Raw genomic sequence first — 16,467 nt, 5'->3', positions numbered from 1 at the left:
TAGTAATAAATTATATTAAAAACACTATCATAAACTAAAGGCTGATTATTTCGACAATCCACACAAAACGCCGCTATTCTTCTATGAAATCGCACGCCGCAACAACAGCGCGGAGATAGGCCTAGAATCGTACCGCACTTGTGTAATCGCTTCTTGTTGCTATACGCTTGGGTGCACACGGAACAAGAACATTAATTAACTGATGAATTATGCATGTTTATTTTGTGACGTTTCATGAGGGGGTCCCCAACTTATGTACGAAAAAAAAAATCGCGGGCCGGACGGTAAGCGACCGGCTGGCGAAAACCAATCAAACTTGAGAGTGCACTAGCGAAAACCGCCCGACCTTCCAAAGGTTTTCGGGATGCTTTTCGGGGCCGCCCGTGGTCTGGTTCGGTGGCTCTGCTTGAAGGACGCGCCCGGACCGGCGCCTCCGCTCCCGTTCTTTGTTTTTTCTCAAACGAAAATCTTTTTTTTTTTTGTCGCACTCTGTAAGCGTTTAAAACGCAAGTTGCGAACAATTCTTAGTGGTGGATCACTCGGCTCGTGCGTCGATGAAGAACGCAGCCAGCTGCGTTAACTAATGTGAATTGCAGGATACATTGATCATCGATACTTTGAACGCACATTGCGGCCCGGGTCCTCGCGATCCGGACCACATCTGTCTGAGGGTCGGCAATGCGACGCATCGCGCCCGTTCCGTTTACACAAGACGGAACGGACGCGGACCAGCGCCCGACTGAGCACGGCGGCTGCACGTTTAGCCTGTCGAGCCGGGTGAATTCAGATGCAGCGTGTTTCTCAAGCCGCTTCCCTCCGAGAGGAAGAGGCGGTTGGACTGGCAGGGGAACCTTCCGCCCGCGGATCGAGCACCATCTCTCGGAGCCGCGCAGAAGCATCGGCCTGGCCTCTCAACACGGCACACTAGACCTACCAACTCGACCTCAGATCGGGCGAGAATACCCGCTGAATTTAAGCATATTACTAAGCGGAGGAAAAGAAACTAACAAGGATTCCCTCAGTAGCGGCGAGTGAAGCGGGAACAGCCCAGCGCCGAATCCCCGTGCCTGAACGGTACGCGGGAAATGTGGCGTAAGAAAGCCCTACTCCGCGCGTGTGCTCGGGCTCACGTCCTTCTGATCGAGGCCTTCCCATAGAGGGTGTCAGGCCCCCACGGCCTGGGCCGCGTGCGGACCACGGTTTTCAGGAGTCGGGTTGTTTTGGAATGCAGCCCAAAGACGGGTGGTAAACTCCATCCAAGGCTAAATACTGGCACGAATCCGATAGCGAACAAGTACCGTGAGGGAAAGTTGAAAAGAACTTTGAAGAGAGAGTTAAAAAGTACGTGAAACCGCTAAGAAGCAAACGGGTGGGCCCGCAATGTGGCACGAAAGATTCAGCGCGTTCGGGAGCACGTCCGTCTCTCTGCAGGATCCGCAAGGACCGGCCGAGTGACGGCTCGTGCCTCCGTCGCGTGCACTTCTTGCGTGCGTAGAGCTGACGACCAGCCAGTAGTCCACCAGAATGCCGATCGGCAGGTTCCTCCCACGGTCGTTCGCGGCCCGGGAGAGCTTATAGCCGATCTCCAGCGGCTGGACGCCCGGTCGAGGAAGGGAATCCGCGTCTGCCCTCTTTCGGGAGGGCTGGGCCGCCTGTCTCCCGCGAGTTGGATCGGAGCGGGACTGTTCTCAGTGTCGTTTCGGTGCAGCTTTCGGCTGCGCAGGTCCGGTCTCAACAGGCGCCCAGGGTCGGTCAGCGAGGTCGGTAGCCCACCTGACCCGTCTTGAAACACGGACCAAGGAGTCTAACACGCCCGCGAGTCGTAGGGACTTTGAAGTCCGAAGGCGCAATGAAAGTGAAGGCCAGTCCGTCTGGCCGAGGTGGGATCCCGTCGCTCGGCGGCGGGCGCACCACTGCCCCGTCTCGATCGCTCTGTCGGCGAGGCGGAGGAGGAGCGTGTGCGTTAGGACCCGAAAGATGGTGAACTATGCCTGAGCAGGACGAAGCTAGAGGAAACTCTGGTGGAAGTCCGCAGCGATTCTGACGTGCAAATCGATCGTCAAACTTGGGTATAGGGGCGAAAGACTAATCGAACCATCTAGTAGCTGGTTCCCTCCGAAGTTTCCCTCAGGATAGCTGGCGCTCGAACGCAGTTTTATCTGGTAAAGCGAATGATTAGAGGCCTTGGGGCCGAAACGACCTCAACCTATTCTCAAACTTTAAATTGGTAAGAATTCCGACTGGCTCGATTGGAGCCGGGCAACGAATGCGAGTGCCCAGTGGGCCACTTTTGGTAAGTAGAACTGGCGCTGCGGGATGAACCGAACGTCGGGTTACGGCGCCCGATTGGGACGCTCATCAGATCCCAGAAAAGGTGTTGGTTGATACAGACAGCAGGACGGTGGCCATGGAAGTCGGAATCCGCTAAGGAGTGTGTAACAACTCACCTGCCGAATCAACTAGCCCTGAAAATGGATGTCACTGAGCGTGCCGCCTATACCCGGCCGTCGGGGCAGAGGAGGTAACCCCCGCCCGGGAGGTAAGCCCCGACGAGTAGGAGGGTCGCTGCGGTGAGCGTTGAAGCGTAGGGCGCGATCCCCGAACCCTGCCCGTGCATGCAAATTACACGGTAGCTTGGAGGAATCCATCCTCTGCGAGAAAGGCGCAAAATCAGTTGCAGACGACTTGGGTATGGATCGAGGTGTCGTGACTAGCAGAGCAGCCGTTTCGCTGCGATCTACTGAAACTAAACCTTACATGATCCGCGAGATTTGTCCGCACAAGACGGGCAAACCGGTGGTGGGTGGTAGATGCTTCGAAACATTACTTGCAGTATAAAAAACGTTGTTTATGACGACGGGTAAATCTGTTAATATTAACCATATTAACCATATTAACCATACTAGGAGGAGAGATTTTGCTTCATCCTTGGCCTTTTCTGCTTCATTTCTGTAGCGCGGGTAAACGGCGGGAGTAACTATGACTCTCTTAAGGTTAGAAATAAGGTTCGTTTTTTTTTTTTTTTTTTAATCTTTATTTATTTTAGGCTAAACCCGGCTAGGCTAGACTAGGCCCGGCCCGCCTAAGCTCGCACCGTCTGTAGCCTAGGCCTGGTCTCTGGCCCGGCCCGGCTCGGCTAGGCTCGCCTATGCTAGGCGATATGATTTTTTTTTTCTTCAATATTATGACGCACACGCGCGCACGACGCCGCCGGTTAGCCGGTGATAATGTGTAATTTGATGATGATTTTTTTTTAGTTCCCATTTTTTCCGGCCTCCGTTGCTAACCGATATAGTCTGAGCGTAGGCTTGGCTAGGCTAGGCTAGGCTAGTGTCATATTATTGATGTTGTGATTCTCTGTGTTTAGAGAAGGATGCTTTAGACCAGGTCCGCCTTATTATTAGCCAATCAAAATCGTATAATTTTTGGAGGGAAAATGTTATCCTCCGCTGAAGCCTAAAATTTCCATGTCCAGTATAAAAGTGGAATGTAATAGATATTAAAAAAGAAGAGAGAATAAGATCAGAGTAGATAAACGGAAAGATGATAAAGAATATATTAAGGCTTGACTGGTAGTGGTAGAAAGATGTATTAATCGAATTACAAGGAATCAAAGTTCTAGTTGAGTTAAATATACTTTTTGTATGAGTTATCATTCAGTGACAGCTGTGTACGTCGCGTGGAAATATATACGCCTGAGAAAGCTCTAAGTCATAATTTTTGTTTTGTTTTTCTGCCTAACTCACTGCTTATATCAATATACTATATTTTTTGTGTTTCTGCCTAAGTCAGCTGTGTAACTTAGGCAATTAAGGAGAGCTGACTTATGATCTGCCTAACTCACTGCTTATATCAATATACTATATTTTTTTGTGTTTCTGCCTAAGTCAGCTGTGTGACTTAGGCAATTAAGGAGAGCTGACTTATGATCTGCCTAACTCACTGCTAATATCAATATACTATATTTTTTGTGTTTCTGCCTAAGTCAGACGTGTGACTTAGGCAATTAAGTAGAGCTGACTTATGATCTGCCTAACTCACTGCTTATATCTTTATACTGCCCTCTGTACATTATCTGGGTGCTTTTATATACATTTGCACATGCTCAGATCGTTTTTTTGTGTTTTTGCCTAAGTCAGCTGAAATGAAACTTGAAATGTTACCATTAAGCAGTAAATAAACAAGAATCTCTTTCAATATGGATGAAAGAATCATAAAATATCAGCAGTTCTTGATTTTAGGCGGCATGTGCACATTCTTTTTATTCTAGGAATATTAGACGGGTCTAATGAATAGAAAATAATAAAAGAGTTTTATTTGAGACATTTTTATTGTAGGCCTATACATCCATAATATAAATTACAATTAATCTTATTTGTTATATCGCAGTTTAACTATTTATTACCGAAAAAAATTGAAGACACAAATTACCTCCGGAAAACGTAGGCCTACATACTAAATAATCTATTTCTATAATCTATTTTCTACTTCTTCGAAACGTCTATTTTTATTATCCATTAGCCCTGTTATGGTCTTGCATGCCAGCAAACAATGAGGCTGTAATAAGAACAGAATCAATGTATTCACTTGGCAGTCCGTTATGTACAGATAACTATTTCTACAAGAAATTCAATCTATCATCATCAATCACCAACTCCATGCCACTCATGTTGATTTCAGTAGAGCCACTGTTAAGGAGACTTATCTTAGGGACTAAAAAAAACAACTGCCCTCCTTAATGAGGAATGTCCCCTGAACTGTGGTTGGTCGTGTTAGTGTTTTGTGACATAACATCCATAAAGTGTCCCCTTTCTCCTAAATAGAGGTGTTCAAAAGAGGGGTCCCACTTTATGATGGTTAAAATCATTTGAACAACTTACTTCCAAATGACTCAAAACAGATATAAAATCCATCTTCGGAAATACATCGGTGTCGCCCACATGGGTTGTCGTCGGGGTCGTCTTTCTTACATGGATCTCCTATGAAAAAAAGTCGGCATCAATGAAGCTGGAACTATCGAAAAAATATCAACGTTATATAAGAGTGTGTCTCCTGTCATTGATAGGGGACTATTGTGGCTATATTATTATATTACATAGGCTATGTAAATACGCGAACGTGATTGGTTGAAACTGCATCACATGACTACCGCTGCGAGGATCGTAAATCGTATATATCCTCGAGAACGATGATATTGACTGTGTAATTTTCGCGTAATAATCGTGTCCCCTGTCATTAATCATATAAATTCTCGAGTACGATGATATTGACTGTGTAATTTTCGTGTGCAACACTCGAGTTTGCCGATAAATAAACAAAAGTCATCTACTCGATCTTGAACTCGGGTGGAATTGTCACTCCATCGCAAGACAACGTTTCATCCGCTGGGCCACGGAATTTGCTTGAAGAAATTAATCTTCTAAACTATTTAAGCTATGCATACATAGCGCCCTCATTTGTTATAAGTCCACCCTAAATGTGATGAAACACCGTTTGTGATTGGTCAATACTCACGGTAGTAACCTAGTAACTAGTACGCGCTGAACATCCGGTGATTCGGCTCCTCGAAGATCGAGAGAAGATAATATTATTATTAATACTAATAGGCTTATTGATGGAAATTCTTCTGTTAATTTAAACGACCTAGGCCTAAGTGAATATTTTATTGCCAAGGAATCATTAATTAGTAATTATCTGTATATTATTCTTCGCAAGGTAAGGTGTCTAGGCAGGCTTGTTTTAAATACAATACAAATACTATAGGAGGCCTAGCCTAGCTTCACCCAACCCAGCAGACTTGTTCTTGGCTATATAATATAACAGATATTGCCTTTTATATCGGTTAAATATAAGATTTGACATCCCCTCGGGAATGATATTAAGTTCTCGGGGAATATATATTTCCCTCAGCTGGCGCTTCGGGAAATATATATTCCCTCGAACTTAATATCATTCCCTCGGGGATGTCAAATCTTATATTTAACCTCTAAGCAGTCAATATCTGTATAATATATCATTACCATTATAACGACTTACCACTATCACTTCGCCTAATCGATTTACATCGAAGGGTACTATCTATGAACATACATTCTGTGTCACTAAATTCCAAACATTCTTCACATTGATTGACTAATAATAAGAATAAAAACATAGATAGATTAAAATCATAATAACAGAATTTAATTATCAAGATAATCAAAGATATGATTAATGCTGGTCCATCCTTTTTATAGGCCCCTACATGATTAGCGAAAAGCAATGTTTGCTCCCATCATTGTAGAAAAAGAAAAATTGACATAGTGCGTCGACGGCCGCGGATGGGTTACAAAATATGACAACACGATTAATCATTGTAAAGACTTACTACATTTAACTTTTCCATCTTCGAACAGACACATGTCATCTCCACATGCACTGTTATCACATGGATTGGCTAGCGATACAAAGGTAAAATTATTATTATTTTTTTGATGAAATAAAATAAAATAAAAATAAATAAATAAATTAACATTTTAAATGTGAAATATTAATCGATCCAAATTATTATTATTGTTATTGTTATTGTTGTTGTTATTGTTATTGTTGTTGTTGTTGTTGTTATATTTATTATTGTTGTTATATTTTTATTATTATTATTATCATCATCATGATCATCATCATTATCATGATCATCATCATCATCATCATCATCATCAACATCATGATCATCATCATCATCATGATCATGATCATCATCATGATCATCTTCATGATCATCATCATCATGATCATGATCATCATGATCATCATCATCATCATCATCATCATAATCATCATCATCATTATCATCATCATCATCATCATCATCATCATCATCATCATCATCTTTAAAGCTTATTAGGCTATTTTATGCAGTAGAGCCACTGTTAAGGAGACTTATCTTCGGGAATAAAACAATCTGCTCCCTTATTGAGGAATGTTTCCTGAATTGTGGTTGGTCGTTTATTGTTTTGTGATATAACCACCATAAACTGTCCCCTTCTTCCTTATTAGGGGTGCTCAAAAGAGGGGTTCCACTTTAGGATGGTTAAAATCAATGAAACAAAAGTATCGAGTCCGTGATGATTGCATAAATCTATATCACAGTCATATTGGTACGGCTCACCTGTTAGTTTAGTGCCCTCTATAATTAAAAGTTGTCTAATATGTCCGCTCACAAAGATAATGTGTTCTATGCGTAGGTCTATCTAGAAGAGATACAAACTTGAAACCATCATCACCATCAGTAAAGTCAGTCTTTATTCAATAGCTGATCATCATCAGCGTCATTATCGTGATTTTCACCACATCGGCAAGTTGCCATGGCCATTGCCATTGAGATTGAATAAAGTGTTTGATGCATTACAAGTTACCTAAAGATTGTTTATTTGATCGTTCAAGTGAAACCTACGCCCAACAGTAGAGGCTGTTACAGTTTCAAGTTTATATTCTAAAGTACGATGGCGTTATCAGATGAACGAGAACGCAAGTCCACTATCAAGGGACAAGAATATGCTACCGAAATGAAGTATAAAGCTCTTGGTATAGCCTGGAAGAACCTACAGAAAGGTTCGGAGGAGCTGAGAAACTATATGAATGAGAATCCGCCAGTGACAGAATCAAGATTACGATACACAAAGTGGATTACTTCTTATGAAGCAATCATCCTGGCTAATGACCAATATTGCAACACACTTAACGAAGATGCCCTGAAAGATCATGACAATGATTGGTTTTGTGAAAAAACTGTTTATGCAGAAAATAGAAAGTCGGAAGCAGAAGGAAGTAGTACAGCCTGTGGCAGGGAAGGCAAAGACATCCAATTCTCGTAGTAGTATGGGATCTGTGGCTAGAAGACAGGAAGACTTGAAGCGGTTAGAAGAATTGAAGGCATTAACAAGTATGGAGGAATCTGTGACATACAATGATGGACATTACCATGTTGCTATGCCTTGGAAGGCTTCCCCATCAACATTACCAAACAATCGTGTATTGGCCGAGCGCCGACTCGAAACGTTGCAGACACCCACAGAAAGTACACAGAATTTATGGAAACGTTAGTGGACAAGGAAGGTTTCGGAGGTCATCGATGGATCAATTCCAAAATGGTATCTTCCGCACCACCCAGTTTTACACCCGCAGAAACCGGGAAAGCTAAGGGTTGTGTTTGACTGCTCTGCCAAGTTTCACGGAGTATGCCTAAATGACAAGTTAAACCAGGGACCAGACCTTACCAATTCATTAGTTGGAGTTTTAATGAGATTCCGTAGCTCTCCAGTTGCCTCTTGTGCCGATATTGAGAAAATGTTTTACCAGGTCAAGGTAAAGGAACAGGACTCAGACTTTCTCCGCTACTTGTGGTGGGAAATGGGAGATCTGAAGAAGGCCCCACAGGAATACCAGATGCTAGTGCACCTGTTTGGTGTCCGATCATCTCCAAGTTGCGCCAACTTTGCGTTGAAGAAAACGATAAAGGACCATGGAAAGGACTACGATCCAATAATCACGCAGATAGCAGATAGGCATTTTTATGTTGACGGTCTTCTATATGCGACAGACGACGAACAATGTGCTATTGATATAGCCATTCAAGTAAAACAGTTGCTGGCAAGAGGAGGCTTCAACCTGACGAAATGGGTTTCAAACTCGAGTAAACTAGTGAGCACGCTGAGAGATAAGGAAGATCCAAACTCAGTTTCCTTATGTGGTGGAGACCAGCAACGTGCCTTGGGTGTTCGCTGGTTTGTCAGTGAAGATAGCTTGGGATATACCATATCTCCAACAACAAAGCCTGCGACTCGAAGGGGTATCCTGTCAGTTGTTTCGTCTGTATTTGACCCGTTAGGGCTGGTATCACCGTTTATCCTCAAGGCAAAGTTATTGATGCAGGAGCTCTGTCGACTTGGTTATGATTGGGATTCAACAATCTCAATTGAATATAAGACTAGATGGCAACAGTGGCTATCCGATCTGAAGAAGTTGGAGACTATTCGAATTCAACGATGCTACAAATCTGCAGAGTTTGGGACCGTAGTACGTCGTGAACTGCATAGCTTAGGAGATGCGTCATCCACAAGTTACGGAGCAGCATCATATCTCTACCAGAAGGATGAATCTGGCAACGTAAACCGCACCCTTGTTGCAGCAAAGTCCAGATTGGCTCCTCTTAAAGCTCAAACAATTCCCAGACTGGAGTTGAAGGCTGCACTGTTATCAGCACGCTTGGACACAATGATAAGAGAAGAGCTTAAGGAAATTAAAATTGACCAGTCCGTGTGCTGGACCGACAGCACATGTGTGCTCAGATATCTGAGCAACGACAAAACCAGGTTCAAAACATACGTGGGAAATCGAGTTTCGGCAATCCTAAGTAGGACGAACAAGGACCAATGGAGGTTCGTGAATTCAGCTGAAAATTCGGCCGACCTAGCTTCCCGTGGGATGACGGCAGAGGAAATGATGATGAGTGAAATGTGGTATTGCGGTTCAAAATTTTCGCACACAAAATGATTCCTAGTGGCCAGAGATGTCAGACGATCTCGCCCTCAGAATGAATGACCCTGAAGTGAAGGCCGTAACAGCGTTAGTTGTGGCAGAAATCAACACCACTCTGGATAAACTAACGTAACTTCACAGTTTTCAAGTTGGAAGACACTGAGTGAGTGGAACCTCTCTCAGTAGATGAACTGAAGGAGGCAGAACTGGTACTCATCAGACGTGCCCAGAAGCGTTCGTATTCTGAGGAATTCAGAAGCTTAGAGACAGGCAAGACAATAAAGTCAACTAGTCCACTAATTAAGTTGGACCCGAAATTAGAAAATGGTGTATTGAAGGTTGGAGGTCGACTGAGTATGGCCAATGTTAGTGAAGATCTGAAACATCAAATCATACTACCAAAGTCCAGTGATCTGACTATACTCATCTTAAGACACTACCACAACTGTACTGGGCACTCAGGCGTGAATCATGTTCTATCTGAGCTGAGGCAAATTTACTGGCCAGTAGGAGGACGAACAATGATCAAAGGGATCAGTAGGAAATGCGTTCAATGCAGAAGAAGAAATGCTCCGACAGCACATCAGAAAATGGCTGATCTGCCAGCTGAGAGAGTTACACCAGCCCACCCGCCTTTTACCTTTGTGGGGATTGATTGCTTTGGACCATTTAAGGTTAAAAATGCTAGATCAGTACTGAAAAGATATGGAGTGATTTTTACCTGCTTATCAATCAGAGCAGTGCATCTGGAAGTCGCATCATCATTGGACACAAACTCATTCTTAAATGCTTATCGACGTTTCGTTAGGAGAGGCGTACCGAAGCATATCCGGTCTGACAATGGAAGAAATTTTGTTATGGAGCTTTGGTCGGCCATTAATGATTGGAATCAAGGACAGATACACCAGTACCTCTAGGAGAATCACGTGAAATGGAAATTCAATCCTCCGGCAGCTTCCCATCAAGGCGGGGTTTGGGAAAGATGCATTCGCACGGTACGCAAGGTGCTCAGCTCGCTGATGGAAGAACAAACAATCAACGATGAAACATTGCAGACGCTTTTCTGTGAAGTCGAAACGATAGTGAATGGGAGACCAATAACAAAGGCGTCAGATGTGTAAGAAACAGCAGAATGTTGCGAATGGCGACATTGTGTTTTGGTTCATGACCCATCGGTTCCACGATGCTCGTGGCCGCTTGCTCGAGTGATAGAAGTGCTCCAGAATGATTCAGATGGAATGGTGCGTTCTGTGAGATTGAAAACGTCGGTTGGAACTCTAGTAAGATCAATCACTAAGATCATACTTCTAGAAGTCAACGGAAATGATTAGACATGCACATTGTGAGATGTTTGCCAGTGATATATTTGAATTTTGACTTATGTGAACTTTATAAGAGACTTATTGACTTATTACCTTTTATTGTTTGTCGTTACCCGTAACATATGTATATATATAGTAAAGGTTCGATTTAATCGCCTTTAAGGGGCCGGGATGTTACGGTCACCTCAGAGCCATAATTATATTTATATATATGGCTCTGGGTCACCTGTTAGTTTAGCGCCCTCTATAATTAAAAGTTGTCTAATATGTCCGCTCACAAAGATAATGTGTTCTATGCGTAGGTCTATCTAGAAGAGATACAAACTTGAAACCATCATCACCATCAGTAAAGTCAGTCTTTATTCAATAGCTGATCATCATCAGCGTCATTTTCGTGATCTTCATCACATCGGAAAGTTGCCATGGCCATCGCCATTGAGAATTGAATAAAGTGTTTGATGCGTTACAAGTTGTCTGAGATTGTTTATTTGATCGTTCAAGTGAAACCTACGCCCAACAGTAGAGGTTGTTACACATATGAACAACTTACTTCCAAGTGACTCAATACAGATATAAAATCCATCTTCGGAAAGACATCGGTGTTGCCCACATGGGTCGCCCTCACATGGATCTCCTATGAAAAAAAAAAAGTCGGCATCAATGAAGCTAGAACTATCGAAAAAATATCTATATTATTATATTATATAAGAGTGTCTCCTGTCATTGACAGGGGACTATTGATGGTGGCTATATTATTATATAGGCCTATTCATTACCATTATAACGACTTACCACCATCACTTCGTCGCCTAATCGATTGACATCCAATGCTACTAATACTATATATGAACATACATTCCGTGTTACTAAATTCCAAACATTTGTCCCCTTCATCACATGGATTGACTAATAGAATAAAAACATAGATAAAAATCATAATAACAGAACTTTTATTATCAAGATAATCAAAGATATGATTAATGCTGGTCCATACTTTATTAGGCACCTACATGATTGCGAAAAGCAATGTTTGCTCCCATCAAGGTCGAAAAAGAAAAATTGATGTAGTGCGTCGACGGCCGCGGATGGGTTACAAAATATGACTACACGATTAATCATTGTAAAGACTTACTACATTTAACATTTCCATCTTCCACATCACCGTAATCACATGGATTGGCTAGCGATACAAAGGTAACATTTTAAATGTGAAATATTAATCAATTTAACTACAAATTAATATTATTATTATTATACCAAACCTTCGGTTTATTCAGTAGTTGGACCAGGTAGGCCAAATACGTATATATGTATAATAATATCAGTAAATCATCTTGACCGAACCTCAGCTTTTGGTAGGTTATGTCTAAATTGCCAGAATACGATTTAACTGTAACTCTCACTAACCTGCGCTAGACAACTCGACGGTTACATACAAAAACATAAATAGAATAACTGACAATCGAAACATCTTGGAGAAAGAAGTCTATATTAAGAGGATTAAGTGAAGAAAAACAAATATTTTAAAAGTTAAGAATGATGACAATATAGATCACAAATACAACAATATTGAAAACATAGAATAATGTAAATATGTAAACTGTTAATTAGATCTGAATAGAATGTTTACTCACCTTAGTCGTTAATACAGGTAATTTGTATCGTTACGCAAGCTCTCCGTAGACTAAAAGGTGTGGACCATGTAAACTGGTATTTATTATCTCATCACGCATAAGTTTAAATATATTAACACTAACTGTTATAATAGAAAGATTAGCAATACAAATATACATACATCTGTTTTAGAATTCGAATAATAAAACGCCAAATAAATTACATACCATTTATTCTTTAATTAATTATTATTTAATTATTCTTTTTTTTTTCATTTATTTTTTGTTTAACAACCTTTTTTTATAGAAGGTGACTCTTCTAAACAACATATGCTGACAATCAATATTTATCGATGATGTTTGCGCTTCCCACTTTAATTCGATTGAGGTAATTTAAAACAAGGCCAACAGCCATTAAGTCGTATGATACAATGCATAGTGATACCGGACCGACAGACAGACCGACAGACAGACCGACATAGTGAACTATACTGACCGAAATTACTGAACATGTTTAAAAATGTTGAAATGTTTAAAAACATTTATATTTTTTTAATTTACACGTGCGTAGCCTGTCACTTTTGACGTGCTCGTATAACGTAATTTCTAGTTGAAAAGTAAGTCAAGAAAACAGAAATCGGGCAAAAAGAGTGTGTAATAACATTTAACGCGCAGTGCGCGCGCAAAAATCTGCGCACTCATGGCAATTTTGTAAACGCTTAAAATTGCCCGAAACGTACTCTTATTTCATCGAAAATAAATTTTGAAAATTTTAAGCGCGCGTACGCATGCGTTACATGCGCTACGCACGTAATTGTATTGCCATATGATGATTTATGCCCTGAAATTTATGAGTACCAAATTTTATTTAATTGTGATTCATGGTTGTGAAGATATGATTACAAACGTGATTTCGTTAAATCGTGCGTAGACCGCGTAATTTTTTATTGCGCACCGTGAAAACATAACCACATCGATTCCTGGCCATAAGGAATATACTGTGAAAAATTGACTTAGCTAGATTAAACTGATATCAAGATAAGGTCAGAAAGCGATAACACGCATAGTGATACCGGACCGACAGACAGACCGACAGACCGACAGACAGACCGACAAACAGACCGACCGACATAGTGAACTATTATATAGAGTCGCGTCCACGCGACTAAAAAAATATTTTAAAAACAAGAGTGACTCTCTAGTACACAGTGCAAACAATTAAGTTGACTCAGGTTTTCAAGTCGTATTTTGTAAAAAGTTTATGAATAGAAATATAAGAAAAAAAGCCACATATAGTTTTGATCTTTATTTATTAGATTTATTATATACAATTTATATGTCAGAGATTAGAATCAGTGAGTTCTGCCTGAAATCCCAACTCAATTTGCTACGGTACGGTAATAGTTCCTACATCCGGGAAATGCGAGTGATGTTCAAAACTGTCTATGTAAGCTTTATAGAATCTTTAAATTTCTGTTAAAGTTGTATTGTCCCCCAAAACATGAAAAATGAAGATCAATTAAATCAAATTTTGAATAGACCATATTGTAGCTATAATAAAGTTGTTCACTTTCGCCGAAAAAAAATCCGAAAAAATTATTAATTTCGCTAAGAAAAAAGCAAAATAAGTTAATCAATTTTCCCAACTTGTCAGCTCAAAATTTAGGCCGATAGAGCTAACTCATAAATATGCATGATATGTTAATGAGCATCGACACAGCTGGGATCTGATCTAACAAACATGGATGATGCACGTTGTGTACACAACACCCACAGATCGACGACGCGACTCGACTGGGGGTTTCCCCTGATCGTATGTAAAGCTAAGCTGTTAATTTGTCGGTAAGTAGGCCTAGACGGTTATTTTAAATATAATAATTATATATATAACGCAAACTAGACAGACGTTTGTAATAACAGGAAGGTAATTAATTAACTTAGCCTGGGATTTTTTCAGGGCTAGGCCTAGAATAATACATGCATAGGCCTAGGCTAGTAGTAGTAGTAGTAGTAGAGGAGGCAGGCTGCTGGGACAATCGGGTCTCTGCAGAAAATGCCCAGCTAGGCCCTATACATTGTACTCTTCATAGACTGGCCTAGGCTAGGCCATCAATCCGAAAATACAGCCAGCCTGCTGTACCATATACATAATTTACAGTTGAATCTTGTTTAACTAGTTTTTATGATAAAAATAAAACAAACATTTTTTCAGGGAAAATGGTTACAATACAACTTACAAGGCTGAAGTTGAGAACCTTCCTCCAGCAGCACTGTACAAGTAGACAGAGGGGAAAAGCCAGCTTAGCCATTTTACCACACAAACTACTGTTCTTTACCATGTAACTCTGTACTTTAGTAAGTCAAATATTTGTTTTCTCTTTATTAAGTCTTAGTTGTAATGTGTTTTACCATAGAAAGTTAGTGTACTTATTTGTCAAAGCAAGCAATTTCACTAGCCCACATTTTGCACTAAATGTGCATGATCTAGACCTATTTATAAATACCAAATTCCAGGTTTTCGTACTTTGCCGAAATTAAAAACTTTAGATTTTGTGAAATATTTAACTTATTTATACATCATTATTTAAACATTTTTATTTAAAGACGTTGAGCTGATGAAGACTGGAACAGAGGTCACATTTGTACTTCATAAAGACAACTGATGATAGACTCTGTATATGATTGGATATTGCAAGAAAAATATTTGTGATGCTGCATTCGGCCAATATGTTCCTGTTCAGCTTGTAAAATGTTGTATAATTTTTTTTATAAAGCAATAATATTTGTACAGTATATTATTTTGTAAACATAACATTCAATAAATAAAAAATACTACTACAACAGTACACAGAATAAATTCTTCAATTTTACTTACACTTCATAATGTTACTGTAAATATTACATTGCAAAAGGAGTTAATAAAAAATATATATAGGCCTATATACAGTTACAGTATATCTTATTGAATTCCTGTATTGTTTTTTGTGTCAATTTGTCTACTAATATCAATGTGTTGATTGTGGCAGTAATTACGGCAGCTATAGTCTTCTAAGATCGCTCATATCCATTACAAAGTGTCATTTTAATAGTAAGAAATGTTTCAATAAATTGTGAATGTTGCCGATACATTTTGTGTTTCTCACTACTTCACTTGCTCTTATTGTTCAATCAATGTTAATACCTGAAAAAAAAGAAGAAAATTGTGTCAAATATCTGCATAAAATGGTTAATTGTGCAAATGTTGATTTGAACCTATTGCATTTGATGCAGAAAATATTTTTAAAATACTGTACAGTAAACATTCAAAACAATATTTAGATTTATTTGGTAATTTTCTCTGCTGAATAGATAGTTGAAATCCTAACAAATTAAACCAATTTATCAGGATGCCAAACAAAATTATAAAAAAAAAATACATCCCTCCTGGTGGTGGTCTAGCCCTAGCTAGTAGTGTACTGCCTAGCCTAGGCCTACTACCTCTACTTATAGAAACAGGAGGCAGCAGTAAGGCTACTCGAGACTGCCTGCCATGTGGTTGTGCTAGTTAGTACTAGGCCTACTAGTATGTAGTAGACTAGTATACAGTAGCAGAAAACTCGGGCCTAGGGCCTAGGCCTAGCTAGGCCTCTCCTGCTAGCGAAACAAAAACTCACCTAAATGAATAAGATTCAACATCAAAGTTACCAACTGCAGTTCTACTTAGTATTCTGCTAGCTATAGTTTTCGTGTTTTCTTCAAGATCGTCTCGCGTCACTACTCGACTCTCTCTATGCATTGCTATCGTCGCGTTGTTGGCTGTTTGTTGAGAGAACCATCATCCACAAGATGTATCCATACAATATGAATATTTATGAGCTAACTCAGGTCAAGGGTTAAATTAAACCGGAACACGTTTGTCTTCCAGACAAATAGCTTCCGGTTGGTTAATTTTTGCTTTAAATTACGATTTTCTCGAGTAAAACATTTTTTTTTCGATCCAATTTCAGTTCAAAGTGAATAACTTTTATGTGCAATTA

At 40.4% G+C, this 16,467-nt stretch overlaps 1 protein-coding gene, 2 long non-coding RNA genes and 1 other non-coding gene across 5 annotated transcripts; 2 read left to right on the top strand and 2 right to left on the bottom strand.

Moving 5' to 3' along the window:
* Window positions 1-519: 519 nt before the first annotated feature.
* On the top strand, window positions 520-675 carry LOC140041219 (5.8S ribosomal RNA). The gene has a single exon (XR_011842834.1). It is a non-coding gene; the product is annotated as a 5.8S ribosomal RNA (ribosomal RNA).
* Window positions 676-4,245: 3,570 nt separating this feature from the next.
* Window positions 4,246-12,517, bottom strand: LOC140039717 (uncharacterized). Of its 2 annotated transcripts, XM_072085332.1 has the most exons (9): window positions 12,473-12,517; window positions 12,246-12,324; window positions 11,971-12,018; window positions 11,631-11,744; window positions 11,389-11,472; window positions 6,368-6,436; window positions 6,037-6,132; window positions 4,881-4,979; window positions 4,246-4,557 (listed from the first exon to the last, which is right to left on the bottom strand). In XM_072085332.1, exons 2-9 carry the CDS (start codon window positions 12,307-12,309, stop codon window positions 4,511-4,513), a joined length of 621 nt encoding a protein of 206 aa, XP_071941433.1. In that variant the 5' UTR covers window positions 12,310-12,324; window positions 12,473-12,517; the 3' UTR covers window positions 4,246-4,510. The 2 variants fall into 2 exon arrangements, with proteins under 2 accessions (XP_071941433.1, XP_071941434.1); XM_072085333.1 differs by lacking the exon at window positions 11,971-12,018.
* Window positions 12,518-13,936: 1,419 nt separating this feature from the next.
* On the top strand, window positions 13,937-15,406 carry LOC140039716 (uncharacterized). The gene is made up of 3 exons (XR_011842565.1): window positions 13,937-14,293; window positions 14,664-14,806; window positions 15,056-15,406. It is a non-coding gene; the product is annotated as an uncharacterized lncRNA (long non-coding RNA).
* Window positions 15,305-16,416, bottom strand: LOC140039715 (uncharacterized). The gene is made up of 2 exons (XR_011842564.1): window positions 16,105-16,416; window positions 15,305-15,632 (listed from the first exon to the last, which is right to left on the bottom strand). It is a non-coding gene; the product is annotated as an uncharacterized lncRNA (long non-coding RNA).
* Between the last annotated feature and the right edge of the window lie 51 nt (window positions 16,417-16,467).

This window comes from Antedon mediterranea, chromosome 2, assembly GCF_964355755.1.
Source record: "Antedon mediterranea chromosome 2, ecAntMedi1.1, whole genome shotgun sequence".
NCBI classification, from domain to species: Eukaryota; Metazoa; Echinodermata; class Crinoidea; order Comatulida; family Antedonidae; genus Antedon; species Antedon mediterranea.
The sequence above is the reverse complement of the archived record's forward strand: the minus strand, read 5'-3'. Positions and strand labels throughout refer to the sequence as shown.